The sequence below is a fragment of the Aedes aegypti genome, chromosome 2, assembly GCF_002204515.2.
Source record: "Aedes aegypti strain LVP_AGWG chromosome 2, AaegL5.0 Primary Assembly, whole genome shotgun sequence".
Classification (NCBI taxonomy): Eukaryota; Metazoa; Arthropoda; class Insecta; order Diptera; family Culicidae; genus Aedes; species Aedes aegypti.
The window spans coordinates 228,542,197-228,561,113 of NC_035108.1; the positions used below are offsets into that span (position 1 = coordinate 228,542,197).

At 37.5% G+C, this 18,917-nt stretch overlaps 1 protein-coding gene across 8 annotated transcripts in view; it reads left to right on the plus strand.

Annotated features, from left to right (window-relative positions):
- The window catches only part of LOC5571687 (longitudinals lacking protein, isoforms A/B/D/L), a 347,874-nt gene that overhangs the window by 132,208 nt on the left and 196,749 nt on the right, over positions 1-18,917 (plus strand). Inside the window, exon 7 of one of the 8 annotated variants that reach the window (XM_021844282.1) lies at positions 18,124-18,820. The exons of the other annotated variants lie outside the window; for them this stretch is intronic. Within the exon in view, the coding sequence (XP_021699974.1) occupies positions 18,124-18,635 (512 nt within the window). The 3' untranslated portion in view covers positions 18,636-18,820. Of the gene's footprint in view, positions 1-18,123; positions 18,821-18,917 lie in introns of those variants that run through there. 8 annotated transcript variants of the gene reach the window in all.

An 18,917-nucleotide genomic window follows, 5' to 3' on the forward strand; every position in this document is an offset into this window, starting at 1 on the left:
TGATTTTCCATAGCTCTACGCGGTCGATACTGTCGTATGCCGCCTTGAAATCGATGAAAAGGTGATGCGTTGGGACCTGATATTCACGGCATTTTTGGAGGATTTGCCGTACAGTAAAGATCTGGTCCGTTGTCGATCGGCCGTCAACGAAGCCGGCTTGATAACTTCCCACGAACTCGTTTACTACAGGTGACAGACGACGGAAGATGATCTGGGATAATACTTTGTAGGCCGCATTTAGAATGGTGATCGCTCGAAAGTTCTCACAATCTAACTTGTCGCCTTTCTTGTAGATGGGGCATATTACCCCTTCCTTCCACTCCTCCGGTAGCTGTTCTGTTCCCCAGATTGTGCCTATCAGCCGGTGCAGACATATGGCCAGCCTCTCCGGGCCCATCTTTATGAGTTCAGCTCCGATACCATCCTTACCAGCAGCTTTATTGTTCTTGAGCTGGTGAATGGCATCCTTAACCTCCCTCAAAGTGGGGGCTGGTTGGTTTCCATCTTCCGCAGTACCGACGAAGGCATTTCTTCCGTTGTCCCGTCCTTCATTGCCTGTGGGGCGAAAATTTGTAAACCAGAATTTGGGGGGCGAAAAATCCAGAAAGGGGGCGAAAAGCCTAACACGGGATCATTTGAAAATAATAACTCATATACTTTAGAGGTGCAACATCTGAAGGTTAATCAATTCCAAACTTAACAGGAATATCTTAACATAGATCTATACATCTCTAATGATTTCAAAATATTGTTGTCTATCAACTAATTGTCACTTGCTAATTGTCAAACACAAAATGTTTGTGTTATGCATTCAGGTTTTTAATATCATGAGAGTTTTCAGAATGATCGGTATTTGAGATTTTCACAATGTCGGATGATTAGTCACAGATAACATTTAAAAAACAACATAGAATTTGTTTGCTAATGATCAATATTTTATATAAGGTTTTTTTGTGGGAACTTTGAGGTAACGAAATCAATATCACTTTAATTGGCAACCAGTTTTTAAAGAAAAAAAAAATCTACCGTACCCATTTTAAAGTTTCGGTTGCGCTAATTCTTATCATTTCCTATAGTACAAATAATTTAAGAGACAAATTTTGAAAAAAAAATTGGAGACAAAAATAGGGTTCAAACCGTTTGATGTCGAAGACGAATTACACCCTTTTTTTTTAAATAGATCTGAAGAAATATCAGAGATACATCCGATTTGAACCTTCAGGACGTCCGAGAAAATTGAGTTTTTCTTGATGCTGGAAAAAATTTCCTGAAAAATGAGTTGAAAAACATTCTGCAAAATTATTATTGCAGTAATTTTAGAAACAGAAGATAAATCAGTATGAAATCACAATTAACTAATCATCTCCCAACTACGTCACAAGTTGGCGCCTTTGCATATATTACATTCAAATAGTATAAACTGGGCCGAACTTGTATCGATAACTGATTCGGTAGTCTGTAATGCACGCAAAATATTGTTAAAATTGCTATTTTAAATGCAGTCCAGTAAATCATTCCTAATAATTATTGGTTATCGATATTTAAGAAAATATTTTTAAATGTACAAAATAGTTATTGTATTATGATTCTATGGGTATACGAGCCAAAGACATTTTTTGGCGGACAGCGCCTTATTAAAATATTGAAATCACATATCAGGGGGGCGATTCCAGATAAATATTGGCCTCAAGGGGGCGAAAGTTGAAAAAGTTTGGGAAGCACTGCCCTAAAGCAATGCCACGATAGCACCTCTTAATTTGATCGAATATAAAGTATTAAAACACGCTTTTCCAATCAAAATTAAAATTGGATGCACATAAAACAATGGCCCTTTTCCCAAGTTTGTCCAGAAAGATCGAAGGTACACAACAAAAAAAAACTAGCGATTCTTCGCAAGCCTGCCTTGATTGTCGTTGGTGGTCGGGAATTATCTTGCAATTTGGAAAAGTGTTGTGTCATATTTCGTGTGTAGTATCTGTGCCTCCCTCCCAGTATAAAACTATCTTATTATGCATCCGAGTAATCGCTGCAATGTCTCTCAACTGTCGCGTTGCTGGACTGTTGAGCGCTTTGCAGTTTAGTGCTCCAACGACGCATTGAAATAGCATGTTTCGCTCGAGTACTAACATGAAAAGGTCGCCAGAGACCAACGGCGTTTCGGTCGCGAGAAGTAGTTGAGCGAAGTTTGTGTTCGTTCTGGCTTTTGTCTGCACTTACAATAATATGCGTGTTATGGCCCAAGGTTCAAGCCAAAAATAAAATCATTTTGATTTCCGTGCTAAGAAAAAACACAAAATTCCAAAAGGTAGCCCGTCTAAAAACCTTTTTTAAACATGGAGGCGGGGTTGGGTATTAGAGAAACATGATAAAAGCACGTAATTAATAACTATTAATTACGCGTTTTCATCATGCTTGTCCACTGTTCAAGATTCGGGCTCACAGTGACAGTTTGTGAAAGCAGAAGCTCAGTTCACCTTGGCGTACATAAATTTCGTATCGGTTGCTCACTCCCGGTTTTCCGAATGCCGATAAAGATTTAATTTTTCATTTCCGATCCAAAATTGTGTGTGCCTACCTTGACGCACAAGATTCCCATACAAAAATGTGTTCTAAATTCTAATAAAAGGATGTTTCTGATAACTATTGATGATATTGTTACAAAACTTATTTACACATAAACTGATAAACTATGAACTGTCGAATGCATTTTCAAATAAATTTTGTTTTATGTCTAATAAAGATTTTTTTTTGAATTGGGATCATTGGTAAACGTGTTAATGAATATTGGGCAATTGATTTTTGATTTGATCAAAAGGACACGCGACGTTCTCCCTAGAAAAGGAACAACCGCGGTTTTGCTCCCTTTTAGGGCCCATTCACAAATTTCATAACGCTAAAGGGGGTGGGTGGGTGTCGTTGTGATGTTACGGCTCATACAAAATTTATAAAACATTCATATAAAAAGTTTTACGATGGGGTGGGTGGGTGTCGAAAATGGCCATTTTTGGCGTTATGAAATTTGTGAATAAACCCTTACCTCATTCTTATGAGAGATAACATTATTGCGGTGTTTCATCAAACGCGGTTGTTCCTTTTCTGAACCATTCGCGTGAATTTTTGGGCAAATGCGCGTTGTTGGAAACTTTACAAAAGCCGCGCGTGTAGCTTATCCAGTGGACCAGCAAATATTTTTGTGTGTTCCTATAACCGCTCATGATAAAAAAATTGTACTAAATTTTAAAAATGATCAATTTCAGTATACAGTTTTTAATGCTGTTGTAACTGTGGTTTGACTATACAAAATATCAGGATAAATAAAGGACCTTTCAAATATTACGTAACGCAACAGGGGAGGGAGGGGGTCTTACGTAGTGTTACGTTCCTAAAAAAAAAATCAAAATTTCCTATTCACATGGGACAATTTGCGTTTATGGGCAGTATATACAGATACAGTGCTTAGGGTTACCATCCGTCCTGATTTAGCAGGACATGTCCTGATTTTCAGCTTTTGTCGGCTAAAATTGTTTAACAAATCCGGTGAGTTTTGTACATTTTTACGAGAATACATGAAATGTCCTGATTTTCTCAACTGATCAGATGGTATCCCTAACAGTGCTGTAATTCTGTGAGAACCACGTGCTTTCATTTTAAGCGGGAAGTTTTTCCACTCATTTTACCCTGCGGGTGTCAGTTCGCTGTAACGGCTGCAGGCGTATTGTGCATCCCGATAAAAATCAGAAAGAGCGCTTCGCTCCACTTCTTTATCAACGAACTTAAGGTAACACACGATAAACTCATTGTGACACCCATGAACAATCTATGTTCAAACTATCGTTGAAAAGAAAATTTGTCTGTTTTATATCGGGCCCTATGGATCAATGGAGTGCGTCAAGAAAGCCCGAGCAGTCGTCAGTTTTTTTCCTCTTCGGGTCGCGCGCCTATTTTTTTTTCTTAGTGCTTTTATATAGACGAGCAAACGAGTGAAGCTGAAACTGGATTGTGGCTGCTCAGTCAAGGATAACGGATCAATTGGGGAGCTCGTTTCATGCTACTATTTCTAATCTATAAAATATGTATGACTGCACATTTAATCGTTACAATGGTGGGACGTAAATATGATTTTTCAACAAACTATGGATGGTTCGTCACTGTGAGTGTCGACACAAACTCTTATTTATGATTTATTTATGTTTAATATTTTTTTCAGAACACCTCTTGTTTACCTTTATTTTTGTAATTAAAAAAAACTTTGAATGGTTCGACACTACAAGTGTAGACTTGCGAAAGGTTCACTTTATTCAACAAACTTTGGATGGTTCGCCACAGTAAGTGTCGGCATAAGAATAAGAGTGTTCTATGATGTCCCAACCAATCGAGTTTTTTTTCGTTTCAAATGAGTAATAATATAATAACACATGCTTTCGTCCTGACAGCTGTAGGAATTTAGGTATTTGTTCAACAAACTTTGAATGGTTCGTCACCTCAAGTGTCGGCATAATTTTCCTCTACATAGAAATTGTTCATATCAATGAAAATATTATATTTACATATAAGCATGTATATATCTCACAAATCATTGTTTATCATGGTCTAATCGCTTATCAAAGTGAATCCTGTGACCCAACGATCCTTCCCATTAACAAACATCCCTCCCAGTAACATTTGTGGAGATGCAGAGGCAAACACGGTCTCCAAATAGCAAAGGTTGCACACTAACATTCCTTCCCCCAATCCCACCTGACTGCAAGGACGTGACCGGCGCCGTTATTGACCCTGTATAAATAGAGGCATTGAATTATGCACATTGAAGAAGATTATGGCCAATCCCAGCCGAACTTCTAGTTGATTCTTTGTGCATTTTCACTGACTTCGGTCAATCACGGAATAGCAACCATTGATATGTGTAGTCAGTCTAAGCTAAGCTAAGTTTATATCGGGCCCTATGGATCAATGCATGAGTTCACTCGTTGTCGTTTTAGCGGTGCCGTGTTATTTATGTGACCATAGAAACCAGTGAATTTGGCACCGCTCAAACGTCAAATTCGCGAGTTCATTTGACGTTTTAGCGGTGCCGTGTTATTTATGTGACCATGGAAAGGGATGGTACACAAATTATGTCACGCTAAATTTCAACTTTTTCGACCCCCTCCCCCCTTTGTCACACTTTTTGTATGAGTCCTCCGAAAATTTTGTAAGGCTTGTCACGCTTGGCTCGACCCCCTCCCCCCCCTTGGAGCGTGACGTAATTTGTGCATGACCCCAAACTAGTGAATTCAGCACCGCTCAAACGTCAAATTAGGGAACTCGTGCATCGGTCCATTACGGATATCACCTAAGTGGGAAAATGTGGAGAAGTTCATCGCAAGTGATAGATCGCAAAAACACGAGCTATTACGAATGGCACGCTACCCGGCGAAGATCGACAAAACCAATCACTTGAAGTGGAAAATTTTCACCGCCGTTCGGGTAGGCGAAGAGTTGTCACGTAAAATAAAACAAGTTTAAAATAGCAATTTTTCTGCTTTTTGTTTAACAAATCTTATGTATTTTGTTATTCTAGGAAGCAGAACACTATATTTAGGCCCGGTTTGACGTTTAAAAGTAATTTATTGGCCTTTATTTTTTTGTGGGAAAGTGAGGCAAGAATCGAACAAAACATTTTTTTTCCGTTCGCTGTACGCAAAGGAAAGAAAGGTCGGGAGTCGCTGTAGACAATTTCTGCCTATTGACCCAAATCTCGTGAACATTTTTTTAATTGCAAATTAGACAATAGATATAGGCCTTCCTTAGCCGAGTGGTTAGAGTCAGCGGCAACAAAGCACAGCCATGCTGAAGGTGTCTGTTTCGTCTGTTCGATTCCCGGTCGGTCCAGGATTTTTTTGTAATGGAAATTTCCTTGACTTCCCTGGGCATAGAGTATAATCGTACCTGACACACGATATACGAATGCGTAAATGGCAACTTTGGCAAAAAAAGCTCTCAGTTAATAACTGTGGAAGTGCTCATAAGAGCATTAAGCTGAGAAGCAGGCACTGTCCCAGTGAGGACGTTAATGCCAAGAAGAAGAAAAAGAACAATAGATATGAGCCGACACATGTAAAAAAATGTAGCGAAATAATAAGTACGTAGTTGGAACTACTGGAGGAGGCTCAAAAACATAAATTGTTTAATTGTTAACTTCAAAGCAGTCCAAAGCTAAATATGATGTTAAAGAAGTAATAAATTTCTCGACGGAAAGGATCATGATATTTTCAACAAAGAGCTATATTTCAAGTTATTTGAATTTTACCCGATTTCTTTTCTGTTCAGCAGTAAACCCGCCTTAATAAAACATACACTTGTTATATTTCTAGTAGGTTTAAATAAATGACCACCTACTAAAATGTTTATTGAAAAAAGGATTACAACTAATCTTTGTATATGAAAATTGAAAGATGTGGACTCCTATCTCTTTTATCAACTCCTAAAATGTTTCTAATTTAAAATAATAAAATTAGCATAGTTTTAGTTGTTAATTACAAAGTATTGGACTAGGTCTTCTGTCGAGAATTGATGAGTGCTCCGTGCTTGAAAAAGAACATTTAATATTTTGAACGTGATAGACAATTAAAAGCTGGAAAAATTGATCTATCTCGAAATATATTCAAGATAGGGTGCCGGTACCAATGGATGTAATTTACCAGTAGATTGGACTATGGAATAAAACGTACATTTTTCGATAAAAACGACATGTGGTATTTTTGGTGGAGAGATCGCCTCTAGTTTAGTTGATTTGCCAAATTTCAGCTTTTTATTTTATCAAAAAGTTATATAAATAATTAAGTTTACGCAAAAAAATGGCTCCCTTGCCACCAGTAGTAGCCGTCGTGTTCCAAAAGTGGATCAACGGATGGAAGCAGTTTTAAAATGGATGTATAAAAATGGAGAAAAGTCCCAGAGATGATCTTTATGCTTCATTTGAAAGATATTAGTTGCTGTTCCGAGGGAAAAAATGTTAAACCTATGTAAAAATTTACCATTTTGTTTAAAATTCCTTGTATCATTCCCGAACGTCTACTACTGGAGCACTAGCGCAACTACTGGAACACGTGTACCAATGTGGCTCAAGCGATTTTATTTTAAAAATAATAGTTTTATCACACTTTTTATATTTTTCCCATATAGTAGAGGTTGAAATCTTTCTGCTGACGCCAAAAGATCTCTGTAAAGGCTTTTCGTTGTTTTGTTATGATTTTTTATAGCTTAGGTAGTCCACTAATGGCACCGGCACCCTACCCAATATTGAAAATCCTGTTTCAGTTTACCACTATTTAAAACAGTTTCACGATATTCTTGCCTATGAAATTCAATGGCACCCAACCCAAGGAACACGAATACAATTCTTGTTAGACTTATCGTATGCTCTTCATAATCAAGTCTGTTCATAATCATAACTGTATTGATCATAATTTGGATAATCTGATTGAAATTTAATGGTTCATATCCGCCAGAAACTTCCAAATCTTCCTTCAAACGCGTTAAACCAATCTGTATTTTAAACTTTATGTAATTCTTTTAGAAACACAAACAAAATACTACAATTCAAATCTTTTTCATGTTCAAAAACGATTCAACGCAACAAGTGATTATTCGTTGCATTTCACTATAAACAATAGGCCTATTCAAATGACGTCTCAAATCAGCTGATCGGGAAGCACTTTGACATTTCTTCTACGAAAATGACAGGCCCGTGTTAGCACCGGTCCTCCACCGATGTAAACAAATGCATAGACGGATCTGTCACATGAAAAGGCCTATGCTATTATGAATACCACATCACCGCAGTTGTCACTCAACTGAGGCGAAGTATATTGACAGCTATAGAAGGTATGCTATTCACGACTGTGCATTAGTATTAGTAGATAGTTATGAACTTTTTCTGGATTTGCATAGCGTTTGTTATATTTTAATGCAATTTAAGTTAATTTAGGTATTTAGGATAACAAAATATCGATGGATTAGCAGAATAATTTGTAACGTATCTGATTGGAAGGTTATTCAATGCATTTGTTCTATTTATGATGAGTATTTTCCATGTTTCTCATCAAACCCATTACCTCCCTCAGAAATAACTAGCCGTGCAATTTGTTTTTTATTTTACATACAAGAATATATTTACTAAATGTACATAGAAAGGCCTTATTGTACGGAATGCAGGAATTGAATCCGATATAATTTCTGAAACTTGACCGAATGTCTAGTTCACATAAGGGGCCCATATACAAAGGAGTGGGAGTGACATTGAGGTCAGTTTTGAGTTGAGTATACTGAAAAGTTTAAAGCTGTACAAAAGTGTTTTTGGAAGATTTTCGATAGACCCTTTCGATATTTTAGATAGGTATAATAAAATAAATAACACAAGGTGCATTTACTTGTTGTTTATTGTTCAGTGTAATTTAACTTTCGATAGTTGTTCAAATCTTACATCAGGATTTTCTTTATTTTCTTCCGCTATGGTCCTGCTATCTGATTCTCAGAAGTTCTTGGAATAAACTTAAAGATTCGTGGTATTTGTTATCAAGTTTTAGCCCAAAAATGTTAGCCATCGGTTTCTCTGCACATTGGTCGTTGGAAATCTATGGAACGTAACCGGTTTACATGGTTCTGTTTTAGGGTTTCTCCGAATATAATTTGCTCCTGCATGTCGGAACATGACAATTCGACAGTTTGATGGTGAAATTTAAGCGACGTTATAAATTATTAATGAAGATTTAAATCTGTAGACTCAATGGCATTTCAATTTACATAATGACAGCTCGTCCCGTAGTAACATTTGCCGAGCAATGATTCAAAATCGATTTCCATACTAACTTCATGTATTTTAAAAGTAGTTCCAGGGCACGGAAAAATATGAAATTTTGGATTCTGGCTCAATTTTTAAAGTAGAATCATGATATGTAAAAACCTGGATACCCCTAAACAATCCGATTGAATAACTTGAATTTATATTCCGATTTCAGTACAAATCTGAAGTATTTTCATAACTATTTTATCTGTGTGAGTATTTTCGTGTAAGATAAACAAAAATGCAGCGTACCTTTAGTAGCTGTCAAAATACGTTGCAACTGAGGTCCACGGTAGACACAACAAGGTAGGCTATTCCCACGTGTAAACAACGATTTTCCATCAAAACATGTGTCGTCATTCCTATCGTCAAGCACGAGGCCTTCAGGATAGTAAAGGAGAGCAGGCCTTGCTTACTTTTGCACTCTTTCGAGTTTGCGATAGGAATGACTGCCAAATGTCATTTATCGGAGTATAATACCTTGCTTCTTTTTACCGTGCTGAGGTCATTTTCAATCACTCCACCGTCCGTGACAAGGGATCGTTCAAATATTACGTAACGCAACAGGGGGAGGGAGGGGGTCTTACATGGTGTTACGGTCCATACAAAAAATTATAATTTTCCATACAAAAGCTGTTACGTGGGGGAGGGAGGGGGTCTAAAATTGACAAATTTTGCGTTACGTAATATTTGAATGAACCCCAACGGGAATAGAGCAAAGCCCGTGAAGTGACTGGAAGGTGAAGTGTAAATATTTTGGTTTCGAAATTTTGATAACATTTCACCACAGACAAACAGACGGAACACTCTAATTATTTTCATCGTTCAGCAGAATAGCGCTCAATTCTAATATTTGGTAGTTGGCCGACGGGCCACTCGTGGCGCTCGCATCACTTTTGTTAGAGTTTGAAGTTTGCTCACTACCGCCACCTAGTTCACGGTTGGCCGAATGAAGTATGTTTACCATTGGGCGTAAATGTTCACGTGACAATGTTTTAAATTGATAATTGTTCTAGCTGTTACGTCTGTTTGTCTGTGATTTCACGATGATACTTTACGCGCAGTTATGTTTTTTTATGAATCGATGGCGATCGCTATCGATTTGTTATATGAGCGTCTTAAAAGCTTGATATAAAAAAATGTGAAGAAGATATTAAAGATATGGTTGACCGGGATGAAATCAGATAAGTCTTTATCAAGCAACAGTGTACACTCAGAAATAAATAAAGTCATTAATGACTATTTTTCATGTATAATCGCGGTTTGCCTGGGTTCATGCATAAAATAGCTTAACTGCGAGAAGACAGAGTCAACTTTATGCAGTTTAGTTTACCAATGACTATTTTTTAGTTATTTTCAATCTAAAACATAGATTTGAGAGCCATTCAGAAATGCATAGTTTTTATGCATTTTAAGACTATTATTTAGCTGTTTCAGAATGATGAATAATTCAATTATGAACTCCAAGTTTAAATAAGCAGCTCATTACGTTGAGCAGCTTATGTGCAAAACTTTATTTTTCTTGATTTCATACATACACACTCAAAAATTTCACAAAAAATTCATTTTCGTCCGAAGCGGCAGCTAGGTACTCCTATAATTTTTCCAATTTTCCAGCAACATGGTTGACACAACTCTGGCATGTCCTCCGTCGAATTGGTAACAGCACTAGTCTCTATAACGTCCATGATTTCTCGTTGGTGAGATCCAGGTTCATGTAATAAATCGGCGTACCGGCGATTGGGAAGAGTTGTATCCTGCTTCTAAAATGTCGACTTATTCTAGATTACTGGAGAAAAATTGAATTCCTGAAAATTCCTGGAATTTGTTGATAAGAGATTTTATTATGCATTGTGATGAACTGGATTATAAGTATTCCTTACCATTTCTCTTGCCATTTCAAGGTGATTATCAAACATTTATAAATGTTTCACAATCATTGAACACATTTTGAATACTGCGGAAAAGCGGTCCGACCTTCTGGTTTGTATTGCCAATCTAAAATTTACATATTTTATCACTTTACTCAATATAGTAAAATTGAATCTGAAAAATATCTTCAAAATGCATTTATTGTAGAATTTGCAATGAATAAATCTTGTTAAGTTCTAAAATGAATGAAATAAAGTCACTGGGTGAATTTAGTAAATTCTGAGTGTAGAAATGTCGTTTGCCTTTGCAAGTTGCGTGTCCCTAAGCTAATTACGTAATTTGTAAAAAGATTTATTCGCAACCATAACACGTGTTTTTTACTACACGGGAAACATAATTATCACATGTCACAAGTGTAATATGGCTCTTCAACAATTTCAACTACATTTCTATCAAGCACTGCCTCGGCCGCAACACATCTGACCCTGCTTCTTTTTCTACATGCAACCATATACGTTTAAGTAGAGTAAATGTCATTACAAGCGTATCCTAGTTGTTCATGTTTATAATAGTGAAACTCTGCTCTTTGGTGGGATGATCACTTAGTGTGAAAGTCGAAAAATAAGCTGCAAATTAATAATATTCTGCATTGAATATTTCACGTTTATCGAACGTAACATCAATTGCATATTGAAATTTATTTCTTAGATTTCATTCTATTAAACTAAGCTTACTGGTTGAAGCCATTTAAAATCATAATTAAGCCACTCTTATAAGTTGTAAGTCAGTTGTAAATATTTCTAATTATAACAATTCTGAAAACAAAGGCTCCAATTGAACTGTCAAACGTGGTTCCAACTACATTTTCTAACGATTGACCGAACTTACAATATAATAGCAGATTTGGCGAAAAAAAAGCTCAGTAATGACGTAATGCTAAAAAGAAGATAAAGATATCGTACAGAAAAATATGGATATCAAAGTAAAATTTTCATTTTATTGGTATACCTAATATCAGTTTTTTCAGGTATAATCTTTCATTGTGTCACGCATTTTTTTTATCTACTTCGTTTATTTGAGAGGCTCAATTGGGTTGTTTAGTGATGAAAAATTCACAGTTTTTTATAGCTTGATCGAAAGCGCACAGTTTTCCAAGTGTAACACGATTTTATTGCGCTTTAATATCTTAATTTTGATATAGTAAATGATTAAAATAGATTTAATTCCGTCGACTCAATGACATTTCCATTTACATAATGACAGCTCGTCCCGAAGTAAAATTTGCCGAGGGGTGATTCAAACGCGATTTCCATACTACATTCAAACGTGTTTTAAAAATGGTTCCAGGGCACGGAAAATTATGAAAGTTTGGATTCTGGCTCAGTTTTTAACGTAGAATCAGAATATGTTAAAAACAGGATACCCCTAAACAAGCCAATTGTTTAATTGAAAACTTCACGGAGCCGACCCAAGTAACCACAAGCATTAGGGCATTACCGTATTTTAACTTTAATTCAACGAGTGCAATGCATCATTGCTTTTATTCTGCGATATGCGTGCAGTAATGTTTTAATTCCATTTTATGAATGCAATGTAGCATTGTTCTATTGTAGCAATGAAATGTGCATTAATGGGTGATATACGGTCACCATTCAATGCTTCATTGCATCATCTTACTCAATGCATCATCGCAACAAAAATGGCAAGATTTCATTGCTCTATTTATTGTCAACCTTCCCCTCACTTAGGTAAATAGACTATAGAAATAGTTGAATATCCCTTATGAAAATTCGTCACAAGAAATCTTGTTGAAATTCGTAGATTTGTCTTACGAGAAACCAGAATTTGAAAACAAAAAATAGGCAACAGCCTGGAATTGATGATTTGGTTCTACCTTCTATTGTAGCAAGGCATCTGCCTATAGCACTGGAATAACCTGAAAAGCAATTTGATCAAGATTGTACTGTTGTTTGTGAGCAATCAGTCTCCTGTATGAAGGGCCAAAATGGATGTGCGGACCCGCAAGCAGAGACACTTGCACGAAACCCGCGTCAGGGGAAGAGAATCTCCTTCCAGAAGAAAGTTTTCACGAACAACTGTAAAATCAAGCCCTCGATTGACAGAATACTCCCAATAGATGGGGTCGAAGAGCCCGCTCTCAATCAACGAAATGTTAACAACAGGGAGGAGGCAGTCCCAAGCTCCCTGTCCAAATCGCTTCATTCGAGTGCCCTGTTGGTCCCAGCCCAACCCAAAATACATACAATAATAGAAATATAATCAGAAATAATCCATCATGAAAAGATCTCACCGGTATTTGGTTATAGTTGCTTAGCACAAATTACGCGTCGACCGAAAAAAGCACTCCGCTGAAATCGGTCACCAGTTTTTTCAGGCAACAGCCTGGAATTAAACCAAAAACCTTACGATTGATAGGCCCGTGCGCACACCACACGGCTATCGACGATTCAATGTGCTGAGATGCTAAAACGATACATAAAACGTGAAGATTTAGCCCCACACAATGAAAACAAAACAAAATCTCAACAGCAAAAAAGCTACAGCCGTGGTAAACTTGGAAGTGCAACAGTCGTGTCCACTTACTTATTGCGCACTTCACCCCAAATTGGACTATCACAAAGTTTGTAGAGTCCAAAAATGTGATAAGGGTGCACGCTTGCATCGGATCATTAAAACGTATTCGGTACACTTGTTCCTTGAACTACAAGGAATCAGTGCACTAAAAACACCATCATGATTCGACGTAATCCTGAGCTGCTTACACACTTTGAAGGAGCTTACACACTTGGGGCGGTCCAACTTGGAGTGAAATCGACAATGTTTATCACTGGCAAATGAAAGGGAGCTGCTTGAAGTTGCACAATTTTCCCGGCCAAGACATCCAGCATTCATGGTCCGGAGGATAGGCGCGGCGAGTCATCGAAAACATCACACAATTAATTTAGGTTCAAATCCCAGCACATGGAGTAAACAAAATACACATATGAATCATAGCAAAAAAAAGCAACGCTGATCTGACATCCAACGAACAAAAAAATACAAAAATAATTTTGTGTTTCTATTTTTAATCCTTTCCTTCATGCATTAAATACACTTTGGCTAAAGCTTATAGGTACAGACAGTAACTATACTTAGCAATTGCCAACATAGAGCTAGAAAATGTAGCCGTATTTACACTTTAATAGCGCCCTTTTCCACTTTAATACTGCATTAATGAGACATGTAATGCAGTATGACTTTATATGCCATATTTTATAGAAGCATATAAAGTGATATTGATGCAACTATATACAGCTGTACGGTTACTTGGGGAGGATCTTGTTTACAAAATTTGTTATTCTAAATATGGGGTCATGCACAAATAATGTCACGCTCCAAGGGGGGGGTCGAGCCAAGCGTGACAAGCCTTACAAAATTTTCGGAGGACTCATACAAAAAGTGTGACGAAAAAGTTGAAATTTAGCGTGACATAATTTGTGTACCATCCCTATAAACTACTTTAGGGGGGTCCGTAGCCTTGAGGTTACGCTTTCGCTTCATATGCGGAATGTCATGGGTTCGATTCCCAGCCCCTCCACAAAAAAAACCCGTCCAGCCACCAGAAGACGCAGCACGGAGGACCGTGCCTTGAGGAACACATCCATGCTCCGCCAGTATCAGATGGTGACTGAGACAAACTGACCCTCTTCGCAGGCACCTAGCCTCATACGACACACTAACACGGCAAAACGAACCACCGCAAGAGCAATGGACTATGGCTTATATGGAATTTGATTGGATCAACAGCAGAACACTCTCCTACCTGCTCGGTGTGAGAGTAAAAGAGTAGAAGAGAGTGAAAATAGATGTAAATATAGATAAGTTGAAAATAGATCTGTGTCGGTAAAGAAGATACAGATCAATTACACGCAAAAAAATTGTGCGGTAAAAACTACCATTTTAGGGGGTTAACTTAAGCGTTCGCACCGGCAATTTTCAGCAGACCAGAAATGCGCTTGATTTTATTATGTCTGTAGTCGGAATCAGATTGTTGTAAATTATTTCTGTCAAATGTACTAGTAATGCGGTGGGGTGTACCGTAAACATAGTAAATTGGTCTGAATTTCCGGTAGTTTCAAGAATGGGCGTAGTCAGCTAAAATAGTTATTTTTACCACAGATTTTTTTCCGTGTATGATTTCGGCACAGTGGTGGCCCCGAGCACAGAGTGCCTATCAAATAAACACGAGGAAAACAAATATAAACTATTTCAAAGAAATTCAAAGATCTACGGGAACTCTTCTTCCTAGGCTGTGAATCAGTACTGGAAGTCGAGTTCGCAAATTTGGCTCGCCGTATGTTTGCTGTTTCGTTTTCAAACGCTTCCTTGATGGCAAAGGCAGCCGCTTTCATTTTCTCCAAGCTCTCCTGCCGCCGCGTTTCCTCCTTCGAAGCCGGTTTAGTTCCACACAAAGTTAACTCATTTTGTTCCATGTCGTCTGTTTCTGAAGGCATGTCGATAAACTCCTCATCGAGAACTTCGATTATTTTTTCGTCTGTCGGTATCACTTCTTCTGCCGGTAACGCTTGCTTTCCGGAAACTACCGCAGCGTGTAAATTCGCTGACTCATCCTGCTTCTTCTCTTCCTGCTTCCTTTCCCGAGTTTTTCGCTTTGGGCAGGAGTCCCTTCGATGTCCCACAGTTGAACACAGAAAACAAGTGTCTTTCAGACCGTATGTCACGCATTTTTCAAACGCGTAATCACAGACAAACATACATCACACTTTTATCGCTCTCCATCAGCAGCCTTTTGAACGGTCGATTCAAATCTTCGAACTCGACATCACGTCGACGGAAGCAATTTCAGCACAACGGAGGATTTGTCAGTTCGAGCGCTACAAAATCCTTCCGTTTGAAAATGTGTTGGCGGTGCTTAAGAGGAAAATAACCACCATCGTTTTACCAATTTTCAAAACCAGTTTTATGCTCAAAATCGAAGCAATGCTCAAGAAAATCTATCATTGCATTTCACTTGCTATCTGAAATACGATGATAGATTTTCATAAGGATCGATTAAAATTTGAACGAAAAAACTGGTTTTTACTTTTTGATGATTGCTGATGATTGGATGATGGATTCTTGAGCCTTAAGGTGCAACAATGTCCTATATTGGGTGCTACGGGGGAATCTCCTTCTATTAAAAAAAAAAAAAAACTATAAAAAACGCTCCTTCTGCTTCATTGTATATTTTCATATACACTGAAGTTTGTACTTTATTTTTGCACGGTTTCTTTTACGCGGCACCGCGTGGAAAAACGTGTTATTAAAAAAAAACGACGTTCAAAACGAGTTATTTCAAAGACTGACATAAATAAAGCTTTACATTATGATGCATCGAAAAACAATAAATGCACGAGTGCTGGGACAAATGGGAAATTAATATGCACGGATAAAATAGAAAACCCATGTTTTGATTTTTTTAAACTTATTTTCTCGTTTTTTTATATTCCCTTTTTTATTTGCTCCTTCTATGTTGTCAGGAAGTGTAACATGTATATATCGTATGGGCAAAACGGTTCATTTCAGTGAACGAATCCGATCCGAATCATTCATTTTAGTGAACCGGATCTTTTGAACGGTTCAGTGACTCATCGGCTCGCAAAGGAAGAGTGCACTGATCCGAGCGAACAAAATAAAGAGCGGTTCACTCCCTGTTGCGCGACATGCGTACCTTTCGTATATTTCGCTCTCTTATTCATCATATACATTCTTACCCTACTCGGCTGATTTCCCTCAAGGCTGATTCAGTGTACTCTGTAGATTGGGCTGTAGGGGCTGAACCCGCCTTGATTTCCTTTACCAGAACCAAAAGGAAGAAGCAAAATATGCTTTGCCATCCAAGTGAGAACTTTTTCTCTCTATTTGTCATCTGCCTGTATGTAAACGGGGCCAATTAGTTGTTTGTTTGTGTATATTGAGAGTGCGGAGTTGCTGCAAACTGTGTTTGCATGTGTATCGTGACACGCAAATCAAAGCACGTGTCAAAAGTTATAATAAAGCCGAGAAACGAACGAAGGAAAATAGGGGAAAATAATCGATTCAGCTCACTTTTTGTCTGATCCGTGCTGATCGAATGAACCAGGCTATCGACATGGATGGAGAACACCATCTACTATGGTGACAGAGGGCCCGATTGGCTTGTCAGATGGATCGGGGCCGGGACATCCTGTCTACAGCGAATCGCTGCAGTTAATATAGGGCATGTCCATTGTCTGGAATGAACCGACTCTCGCCAAAAAAGAGCAACGGATCACTCGTTCTTTTGAATGATCCGGATCTTTGGAACGGCTCCGATTCTTTTTGCCCATCTCGGGAATTCGGGAAAATTTCCTTTCCGAAAAGATTCTCGACCAGCGGAATTCGAGCCCACGACTCTCAGCTTGGGTTTGCTGAATTGCGGAGCGTTCACATGGGCCCAACCTAACTGAAATTAAGAAAGATACAATATTAATGATAGGGAATAAGCTGATGGAAATTAATTGATGATCTTGATATTTTTCAAGAACTGTACAGCTTTTAAGTAAGGGATGGTGCACAAATAATAATATTTTGTGTGTAAATAATCTCCTTATATTTTAAAGAATCATTATTTGTTTAATAATTTTATCATTTTGTTTTTCGAATTAATAAAAAAATATATTGAGAATGTGCTAAATTTTTTTTAAATGATTGAAAATAGTACTACATATAGATATTCATTTACAAGAAAAAATGTTATTTCATTATTATTGTATATGTATATATTTACTAAACTGTAATAGTAGGTCTATGTGATTATAATTTTCGCGTGAAGGCGTTTATATTTACACTATATAATAGCTTATTTAACTTTTCAGCATTTTGTTAATCTTCCAATAGGGGTCGTCCGTGAAGCACGTGTTTTTTTATGTTAGAGGTGTTCATATTAATTAATCAATCAACAAGAATGCAACTTTGTAACGTTGATTACAAGCAACCTCGAGAAATTGCAAGTTAAGCCATTGAATAATTTCATGGTCTTGAGAAAACAAAAATATTGTTTCCGAAAATCAAAAAAAGAAACTTCGTGTTCCTTCCATAAAGGGTGGTTGACTAAATTGATAACATTGAAACTACGTGGACGATTCCATACAGCTAATACAATAGACCTAAGCCACTAAGAGTTCAACATAAGTAATAAATATGTAGAGACGTAAATAAATTGCTATACAATTACGATAAAACTTCGTTATAATGTTGGTGTTCAGTCGTTTCAGTTTCCTTTTATTCAATATTTAAAGCTATCTGGGAGTTAATATGCAAGTTGTTGGGTTAATTTAATATTAAACATGTTTTCATTTTGATTTTATTTATTTCTTCATTTATTTTTTTTTTTCATTTTTCTATAGCGGAAGATTTAAGCATCACAAAGATTGGTGGTTTGACATGGGATCAGTTGGATGCACGTCTTGCAATGCCGTTGCTATCGTCGAGCGGAGCGATGCCACTCGTAACATCTTTTCGTGAAGGGGCGTTACCACTTATTTTCCCACGAGATCTCTCAGTGAGTCCTGTTGACACGAAGTCGGGATTACTTGGTAGTTCTAGTAGTAGCGGATGTGGAAATTCCAGTATTAGTGCGATGGACGCTAATGGAGGTAGCGCTGGTGGTTTCGCCTGTCCGGATTGCGGCCGTGTGTATAAATTAAAGTCATCTTTGCGTAATCATCAAAAATGGGAATGTGGTAAGGAACCTCAGTTTCAATGTCCATATTGCGTTTATCGGGCAAAGCAAAAGATGCACATAGGGCGGCACATGGAACGTATGCACAAAGAACGATTTTTTAAACTAGAAGGAGACAAAGTGATAGCTCTAGAAGATCCAACAAACATGCCTTTGGATCTGAACAGTACAGTGTAGGTACATGCGGTAAGCATACATTAAACACGCACAAAGTGAATATTATTCAAACCGCTAATTCTGCTTGAATCTCGACAGGCAAGATAGCATTTAAAAACGAGCATAATGTACAATCTACTATACTTATTTCTAATCGTCTAGAAGTACACAAAACAGTGATATTATACAACATAATATGTATATTAGCTTTTACGCTAACGCGAGGTGTTATTCAAACTGACGTTCCTTGACAACAATCGATTTTTATTATTTACTTTGGGACATTGGACATACTTCAGCAAC